Below are 9,807 nucleotides of genomic sequence, written 5' to 3'. Positions count from 1 at the left end.
TTAGCTAGCTAAAACCTGTTCCTATAGCCTGTGTGTGTGTAAAGAATAATAAATTATAGTTTGTTACGTAAAACTGCAGCTGCCATGATGACTGAGGGCCTCAAAGACTATATTGCCTGAAAATCGATGGGTGTGTTGTATTATTATGATGATTGTGGTTTACGACAATGATGATATGATGGTGATGATGAAGCATTTCCTGGTCAATATGCATTGATTTAAATAAAAACATATCACACCTATATCCAATTCACATCCAGATCACTAAGAAGCTTTGAAAGACCACAACAACTACATCTATTTAAAATGAACAATAGCACAAAACAAGGTAGATATTAAGTAAGTTCAAAGGTAAAAGAACCAAATCCTGGATATTTTGACACTAAGAATGGAGTGAAGGAAATTATTTTCAGTCTACAAATTACATTTTTGTGTGAAAGAGAAAGCCGTAAAATATGATGTGAGGAGATATACGCAGAAGCTGAGGCGGATTAAATACAAAGGGTCAAATGAGGGCATAAATCAGTCATGATAACAGTTCCTCTGTATACTCTACCTTATCTCATTTTCTCTGTCCTCTATCTCCACTCACCGTTCTTTATTTCTCATTTTCTCTCTCCTTCCCGTCTCCTCTTACTTATCTTGTCTCCATTTATCTTTCTGTCGCCTCTTCTCCCATCATTTTTTTTAGTCTTCACCTTCTTTTTTCCTCATCTATGCCCTCTTTATCCTTTGCTCTGTCTGGTCTATTGTGTCAGTTTTCACTTTTTCCACCTCCCCCATCGTTCCTCCTTTTCTCCCATATTTTTTATCCTTATTCCCCGCTCCCTCTTCTCCTCCTCCATGTCAAACATGTCTCTCTGTCCTTTATACTCCCCCTGCTCTCTCTCTCTCTCACTCTGTCTTTTTTTATTTAGGTACTTATCTGTCTTTCTTCCTCTCTTTCTCTGCTTCTCTGTCAATAGGAGTGTATTAGGTATATTTACATACAGCCTGTCACTTCTGCCACAGAGCTATACTAATCCAATGCTGAGCCTCGGAGGAGTATAAACAGTGTTTTTGTAGTCACTGTTGACTGATTTTGGATCAGCCTCCAAAATACCAAATCCCTGGCCTTCATCATGGGAGGAGAAATTAAATCTGCCACCGAATCAGCTTGAAAGCTAAACACAAAACGCAACGAGAAGCCGGGGGGTGGGGTGGGCGTCTGGGTTGGGGGTGAAATGAGCAGATTCTGTTCAGACAAACGCTGACACTTGGTGGATAGAAATGGAATCACAACTTTTTTAGCTGCTTATTACCATGCAAATATAATAATATAATAATAATATAATATTTACAAGAAACTCAACAACCTCGTAAGATCTGCTGCATTAAATTGCAGCGTTTGTCCACTGTGTTCTTCATGAAGTCAAATTTGTCAACTGAATTATGCTGCTGAAGTGTCCCTGAGCAAGACACGGACTCTGAAGCAAGTGTTTTGTGTTGTGTTGTGTGTACAGTGTTTACAGAGCATTTTCTGATTTTACAGTATATACAAGGAAACTCTTTCAAATGATAGACCAAAGAAGAGATGGTACAAAGTCGTACAAGCATAAAAGTCATGGCAAAGGTGAGTGCAGTGCAGCTTTGTGGTTGTATGAGTGTGTCTGCACCCCGTCACAAGGCAGCTTTGGAATATCCCCTTGTGTTCAAGAGGTAAGCGTGACCCGTGATGAGCGAGCCGCCCTCTCCTACGCAGATCCAGCAAGAAACAGATGTACAGAGGAAGTGAGCGCAGAAAAAGGAATAAGCGAAAGAATAACAAGACAGGGAAAAGAGAGAGTAACAAGCGGAAGAGAGAGAGGCAGGAAAAAAGCGTGGGGAAGTGAAGTGGAGACAGGTGTGACAGCTAAGGAAGAGCGAAGCTAAGAAAAGAGAGATGTATGTGAGGGTTTAACAGGGTAATGGAGAGAGTCAAAGTGTGAAACACAATGTGTAGTGTGTATGTGAGTGTGTATCTTTTTGTGAGGGTGTGTTAAAGAAAGTAAGAGAGAGCAAGCCCATGAAACATTGATACTGCCTTTCCATCTGTGCTCGTGTTGAAGTGAAACAGCTACTAGAAAAGCTGCTCCACTTCACATCCAGTGAATAAAAGACAAATGTACGGCCTTTGACCTCCAATCTGTGATCATCATAGACAATCTACCATCAACATACACAAAAATCAATTAATATTACTTACAAATAAGTGCGTCTTCTTGATTACATTTGTCTTTGTACTCTTACTTTCACGTAAATGCTGTTTTTAGATGTAATAGTTGTTCTTTTTACAACAGGTACAGCATTCTGAATTCAACATATTGTGACGTTAATGCTTCCAAACAAGCAGGGAGAGAAAGAATGAAGCAGAACGGAGAAAAAAGAGAAAAGCAGTAAGAATGAGAGGCAGTGAGATTAAGTGAGAGAAAGAAACATCTATTTTGAACTCTCTCTCACTTCTCCCTGCTCTCCCTGTTTTCCATTTCCAAATATAACACGATTTTCACACCTGAGACGATTTCTTCGAAAGCTGTGAAATGCAGATAAGCGCGTGTGTTTGTGTGTGTGTGTGTGTGTGTGTTTAAGTGTTTTTCTCTCTGTCTGCCAGCATAATGAGATGCCAAATCCATGCAGGTAGACATGCACAAACAAACATGTGCTCTCAGGATGCAGCTCCAGAGACTCTTGACTCACTCAGATAATTAAGACTGATGAGCGTGTCATAGATGGGCTTACTGTTTACTGCTACTTCCTTCTCAAGCACACCTTACAGATACAAGTTTGTCATTAGTTTTCCTTGGACTGAATTCCACAGCGAATCCAAAATGCAGTGACATATCAGCACATCGCATAGGAAGGTGATTCAATCAGCAGGTTCAAATGTCGAATCAGCCAGGTTTACCGTGTGAAACCACAAAAAAAGAGACTGAATGAAGAAGCAGTAGATGCTTTAAACATGCAAGGAGATGTGGAAAGAGAGAAAATCGGAAGTGATATTAAGAAAAGAGTGAGAAAGAGAGATGGAACAGTGAAATTAAATGTGTGTGTATCCAAACAGAAATTGTCATCCTACCTCCAGCGATGGCAGTTTTCTTGCCCACCGTAACAGTGACAGCAGTGGTAGCGATCACTATCCTCCCTGCTGGTAGAGCAACACACACACACACACACACACACACACACACACACACAATTAGCAAGAATTTATAGAATTTGTATGTGTGCATGCATATCACTAACACACAAATATTCCTTCCAAACATGTATACATGCATGAGGAGTATGCATGCACAGGAGCTGAAAAGGAAAATGTTCCCAGATATATTTATTTTCTCACATACTGAAGACATCGTCTGTTAACACTTACTGTTACAGTGGAAGTTGAAGAAAATGTGTTAGAATATGATAAGAATATGTGAGTAACAGATTGAGTTGGACTTCTGTGTGTCCATTCACAGACTTCAGACGCCAGCTGATGAATACAGCCATATTAACCCTTTAAGCGTTATGTAGCAGAGTATGAGAGCTAATGAACTTATAAACACATAAAAGAGGACTATGTTTGTACTGTGTGTTCATATGTATTAACTCCTCTAAAACAAACCAGTTTTCTGCCTGCATGACAATCACGCATTCAGGAAATGCTGCAATTTTCTTCACTGAATATTGTAGAATACTTCTTTGTAGACAGCGAGAGACTCACCACAGTGCAAATGAACCTGAAAGCTTACTGATTCCATGTAGAGAGAGAAAGAGAGAGCGAGAGAGAGAGAGAGAGAGAGAGAGAGAGAGAGAGAGAGAGAGAGAGAGACAGAGAGAGAGAAAGAGAGAGAGAGTCGAGAGTCAGAGAGAGAGAGAGAGAGATAGAGAGAGAGAGAGAGAAAGAGCTAAAGAGAGAGAGAGACCAGAGAGAGAGAGTCAAGAGAGAGAGAGAGAGAGAGAGAGGAGAGAGAGAAAGAGAGCGAGAGAGACGAGTATAAAGAGAGCGAGAGGCAGAGATAGAAGGACAGATATAGAGATAGAGAGAGATAGAACATATAGATAGATAGTAACTAGATCGTGAATCGATATTGATAATACTAGAGAGAGAAATATATCGTATTTCTACTAGTCAGATATTGATAAATAGAATAGAGAGAGAGATTCAGAGAGAGTATATATATATAAATAGATGATAGAAGAAGAGAGAGCGAGAGTGAGTCAAGAGAAGAGTAGAGAGAGAGAGAAAGAGAGGAGAGAGAGAGAGTCAGAGAGCGAGAGAGTCAGAGAGAGAGAAAGAGAGAGAGAGAGTCAGAGAGCGAGAGAAGGAAGTGGAGGAATGAGAAACAGAGCAGAGGTAGTAATAGAAATCAGAGAAGGGTGAAGAAACTGAAAACAGTCCACAGCACTTGTCATGCTTTGAAATTAGGGGTGAGGAAGAACAGAACGAGGATGAATAAAAAGAGGACGCATGCCAAGTACATGTAAAAGTTTTCCTCTACCCTCCTCCTCCTCCTCTTTCGCCTCCCTTCGTTTTCTCCCCCCCTCCTCCGCTTGGAGCTCCACCTCCTCTGCACTCAAGGTGGCGCTATAGTCAGCCTCATAGTCCCTGAATATATCTGAACACAACAAACTATATCTAAGATCAACCTAAAACATATACAAGACACTGTTTGTACATTTGTACTTTAATGCCAGGGTTTAAAATGATGGCGGTTAAAAAAAAATGTCATTATATTATATGAAACATTTATTGCCTTCTTAAATTAGGACTTAGAAATAAAGCTTCACGTTCTGAAGTTTGAATATCTGATACCGTCCAGTACATTTATAAGTCAATGTCAAGATTTAAAATCATCTATAGATCCATACATTCAGTATAATAGCTGCTATAACAATGGCTGGAATAATAAACAGCCTAAAAAACACTCAACTAACTAACTTTAATATAAACCTTTAAATGAGTGAGGAAGAGGATATTCACACAGCCTTTATTCTGTCATGAGGACAGGCAGTGTTATCAGCCTCATACTTATGTTCTGCAGTTCTCACGTCTATTGTAGTTCAACTAAATTAAATTTAAGTCTGCGCTATTTAGTGACAATTAAATTCCAATTCCTGTCTGTTGTCGCTGCCTAAAGCGGCAAACATGTTTTTTAAGCACTTTAAAATTACATTTTACTCCAGCAGAGCTAAATAATAAAATTAAATCCAGAGGCAGAGAAGGGTCAGTCTCAAAATCCCACCTTTTAACTGACTTTCATTTCCAGACTACATATACAGATGGAGTTAACTGTTAGTATGACGTGATGATAAATATGATGACAGTAGCTTTGTCACTCTGGAGCCGCTAACACAGAAATACCCAGAATATGAATTATGGTAAAATAAATAAATCTAATATCCATCAACACCTGTGTGTGTGTGTGTGTGTGTGTGTGTGTGTGTGTGTGTGTGTGTGTGTGTGTGTGTGTGTGTGTGCTCAGTTAAAGTTATCTCCACTACCTCTAGTCTCCTGTCTGGGCATGTAGTATAGAAACTGTCCAGCTGGGTACTCGGATGCTCTGCGGTACCACACTGGGAAATGATCCAACGTGAACATATTCTCCTTGTCTGTGGAGGTCAGGAAAGACCTGGGGAGAGATATAAATAAGCTTAAAGAAAAACGTAATTATGAAGAAGAAAGATTGAAAAGAAGGATAAAGAGAACAAGAGAAAGACTTGGGGATAGGATAAAAGAGAGCGAAAAATAAAAATATTGTACTCATTACCAGCTTTCATCGACCACCAGAGGGCGAGCTCTCACCGAAATGTAGTTCCATCTTTAATTCAGCTCTTTAATTGCTATCAAACTCATATATTTTACAGTTTTAAACCAGTTAAACCAGTTTTAAATCTTTACATCTTGGACATAATTGTATGACTAATTTGATGCGATGTTATTTATTTAATATACAATATTGCCCTTGTTTTTCTTACTCACTTGCCAATTCTTTTCTCAACACCAGCGTATCTCTGGAATCTCATCAGGCCTGAACGGGTTCCCAAGAATGCCGTTTCTACACCGTCTTCCATACTGAAAGAGAGAATATGAGTCAGAAGAAGCGGGAGGTGGAGCAGACAGAGGGGCAAATATTTGTCAAAAATAAAGTAAGTAATCATGTTAGAAGTCCATGTCTTAATTAAACATTTATGTGGGTGTGTGTTAATATTCACCCAGATGTGTTGAGCATGAGAGCGGTCCAGTAGGCTTCCATAGGAGCCGTGACCACAGCATCAAATAGAGTTTGCTGCAACAACTGTACGTCACCTGTCGACAGGAAGAAATACATAAATATAATGCTAATGAAAAAATAAAAGACACAAATTAAAATCAAGCATTGAATTAAACCAACCGTTTTAAAGATATATATATATATATATATATATATATATATAGTAGTAATAATAATAATAATAACAACAACAACTACAACAACAATAATAATAATAATAACAATAATAATAATAAATCAGTGTACAACTCAAAATCATTTTGTTAATATTTTTGGCAGAGACAAAGATTTTAAAAGATCTCTCAAGTGGTGTGTTGAAGGATACTTCATGCTGTGTGTATATTGCAGTATTGTATGAATTCCAGGGTTCAAGTGCAGTTAATGTTTCATAAATCAAAAGATGATGTTCTGAAATGTAAAGTGTCAACTTACACTCCAGATCTGGTTCTTTGCCAGTGAGGTATCGCACCACAGCCTGCAGCTGGCTCAGCTTACGATGGGACGGGTCAATGTCTGTCTCACAGTAGGTCCTACACGCACGCACACATATATGTACATCACAAAAACGTACTGCAGTCATAGTGTCACGAAGAGCTACAACCACTAATATAATCCCCATAATATCTATGTTTTGTTAGTTATACAGCTCTCACCATTCACTGGCTATGGTCAGGTCTGGAGCCATTAAGTCGTGGAGACCTGAAGCAAAACAAGGAAAGCAGACATGAGAGAGAGTGTGAGACACAAACACAGAGAAACTAAAACAGAAGGGAAAGACTCACCCTCCTCAACAGAGACGTTTCCGATGAAGATATACTCTCCATATCCTCTCGTCAGCACTATACCAAGACTGTCCAACATAGAGAAATGATTTGTTATTGGCAAGATGAATCATGCTTATAATAATTGTTATTTCCTACAATGAGCATTGGATGCTATGAAACATTAAGATAGAAGAGATATTACTAACAGCGTTGCCTTTGTTGGATATGGTGGATATTTTAAAACCTGACACTTTAAGTAATGCTGTTAAGTTGTACACGATCAGACAAACCTGAATGGTGTCTCATTGATGATGGTGTAGAAGTAATCATTCTTCAGGAACATCACCCTCCTCTGTGAGAGACGATAGTGAGCGTAGAGAGAGACAAAAACAGTTTGTATAATACAAGTGTAAATATAAGTGGACGAGTAAAACTTTTCACTTCAAAGAAAATTAAACTTGGATAATACAAGAGAAGACAATAAAACCCAACAGGAGGAACTAATCTGTGATCTATGAGCTTCTGTTGCTGTTTTGACACACAGGGATACACAAAGACAGTACTCACTCCTTTGTCCACTGAAGTTCTGACGTCTAAAGACAACGTTCCAGTTTCTCCTTTAACCATGGCTGTCCTCAGCTGAAACACACACATCACACACTCAGCACTTCACTTGTTTCACCGCACCGTGCTATGGATCCTGAACAACACAACTCATACTGACATACACGACAGTTAAGACAGAGATGTATGTGTGAGTGTGTGTTACTCACTTTCTCCTCGGTGTCTTCCCATTCCACCTCTGCCAGATCAACACTGTTATAGTTGGGTTTTGGCTTTAGCGTCTTCCCCTCTTTATACTGTCACACACGCACACGCACACACACACAACACACCTCTTTAGGAACCTATATCATGTTATTATTATGATTGGTTAAATGCAATACATCTGTCAATCAGGGTTATACAGTTTCAGTAGTTTCTCAGCTGTCTGTACCAGAGGTCGTAGGTCAGGGTGAGACAGGATGTAGCCGTTGTTGGTGATGAGGTAGGCGTAACCATGGACACCCAGCTGAAGAGACAAAAAAAAGAGACACAATACACTATAGGGCAACAACACAGATCACTAACATGTAATAATTACATTATGCATCAAATGTCGCTGACTGTCTCAGAGAAGAATCAATACAGAGTATGTATACAGTATTTCATCCTTGTTCGTGACACATATAGTATATATTGTGGATGGTTTACCTTGTATCTTGGAGCTAATCTCATCAATTCTCTCAAGGCCACATCAGTTCCTACCACTCCCAGCAGAATCCCATGAGACAACTACAAGAAACACACAGCAGGTTCATAAGTACACAATTTCAGGTAACGTCTAATTAATGGTACTAATGGTAATTTAAAAATGAATACTTACAGTCTCTTTCTTCTTGCTGAACACAGGCATGGCTACTGAGGTCATCAGCAGAAGGCTTTGGGCCTGAGTGTTGAACAGCTGTGGTGCACACATACCGCCACAATTACTAACTCTGTTGTTTTTTTGTTGACAAGCTAAATTAGTAAACTATGTTATGTGAAAACAATTGTAAATCTAAATAAAGTTGGTGGAGTTCATTCCTGTTGACCAAAGGTGGGCAATGAAGTGAAATGGTGATGGTTTTTGCACTTATTGTAAGTCGCTTTGGACAAAAGCCTTAGTGGGAAAGCAAAAGAGAAGCTAAGAAATGTTATCTAACTCAAATAAGTATAACAACTATGCTCCTATAAAACAATTTAAGTAAAGAGTAAAGTAGCAGACACGTTTATAAACTCTGAAATACAATTGAAAGTAAGGTAGCAATGTCAAAGCAGCATGTTATCCTTCAAGTGCAGGTTGAAAAACGATTGACGAAGCTAGGCTAGCTAACTAGCTAAGCTAACTTTAGTAGCTGACAAAATGGTTACAAAGTTACATTAAGAAGCAACTAACTACTTGAGACCACCAGAAACTGCAACTATAAGGCTAAGCAAGATACTACAGACACTATATAGTGTATTTTATATGGCTAACGTGGCTACTAAAGAAGGTTTAGGAACATTAAAGCTCTAATTATGATTACCTCTTTTGTGGTCGCGAGCTGACGGTGAAGATGGACAAAAGACAACAACAAGCATGAATGAAATGACAGTGAAAAGATGAAATATAGGAGGAAACATAAACAAAAAAAAGCAGGCAGAGCTACAGATTGCTGTGTTATTTTACCATTATTTAAATGGGAGGGTCATAGGGTTGTCACAGTGGTTACAGGGCGTATGCAGGTCATTGCCTCGGAGTTCTCTGTTGCTACTTGGTGGTGGGTACGTTGTTGCTATGGTGTTCTGTGTGGTTGCTAGGAGATTAAATTGGTGTCTGGGATGAATTGGATGGAGGGTTTTGAATGTTTCAGTACAATGCAGTGACGCACAGAGATGAATAGAAGGTTGTCATGAAGATATGAAGGCATTGCATGTGAATGTTTATCTCTGTTGTGCTAAAGAAACTGTTTAACCCATTTGTGCCCAAAGACTATACTTATTATGGTAAGTAAAAATGCTACAACATTTGTTTTGATTGGTCTAAAGTTTTGAAATCTGGTACATACTTTGGGCAAGTAGGCATATCTAACAGTACAACTTTGAAGTCTTTAGATCACATGAACACTTTTTTTACACTGCATGTGTATGTATATCTTCGATATACAATTTTGTATGAGTTTATAGATACCAAATACTTGATTGTA

General features: G+C 38.9%; 1 protein-coding gene across 1 annotated transcript in view; it reads right to left on the bottom strand.

Moving 5' to 3' along the window:
* cacna2d4a (calcium channel, voltage-dependent, alpha 2/delta subunit 4a) overlaps positions 1-9,807 on the bottom strand; it is a 72,300-nt gene that overhangs the window by 48,684 nt on the left and 13,809 nt on the right. Inside the window, exons 15-27 of the mRNA XM_029461976.1 lie at positions 8,466-8,543; positions 8,294-8,374; positions 8,037-8,111; positions 7,813-7,899; positions 7,607-7,678; positions 7,330-7,391; positions 7,058-7,125; positions 6,929-6,974; positions 6,708-6,805; positions 6,217-6,310; positions 5,984-6,076; positions 5,506-5,633; positions 3,095-3,163 (exon numbers count right to left, since the gene is read on the bottom strand). Of these exons, the coding sequence (XP_029317836.1) occupies positions 3,095-3,163; positions 5,506-5,633; positions 5,984-6,076; positions 6,217-6,310; positions 6,708-6,805; positions 6,929-6,974; positions 7,058-7,125; positions 7,330-7,391; positions 7,607-7,678; positions 7,813-7,899; positions 8,037-8,111; positions 8,294-8,374; positions 8,466-8,543 (1,051 nt within the window). The remainder of the gene's footprint in view (positions 1-3,094; positions 3,164-5,505; positions 5,634-5,983; positions 6,077-6,216; positions 6,311-6,707; positions 6,806-6,928; positions 6,975-7,057; positions 7,126-7,329; positions 7,392-7,606; positions 7,679-7,812; positions 7,900-8,036; positions 8,112-8,293; positions 8,375-8,465; positions 8,544-9,807) is intronic.

This window comes from Cottoperca gobio, chromosome 23, assembly GCF_900634415.1.
Source record: "Cottoperca gobio chromosome 23, fCotGob3.1, whole genome shotgun sequence".
NCBI lineage: Eukaryota > Metazoa > Chordata > Actinopteri > Perciformes > Bovichtidae > Cottoperca > Cottoperca gobio.
The sequence above is the reverse complement of the archived record's forward strand: the minus strand, read 5'-3'. Positions and strand labels throughout refer to the sequence as shown.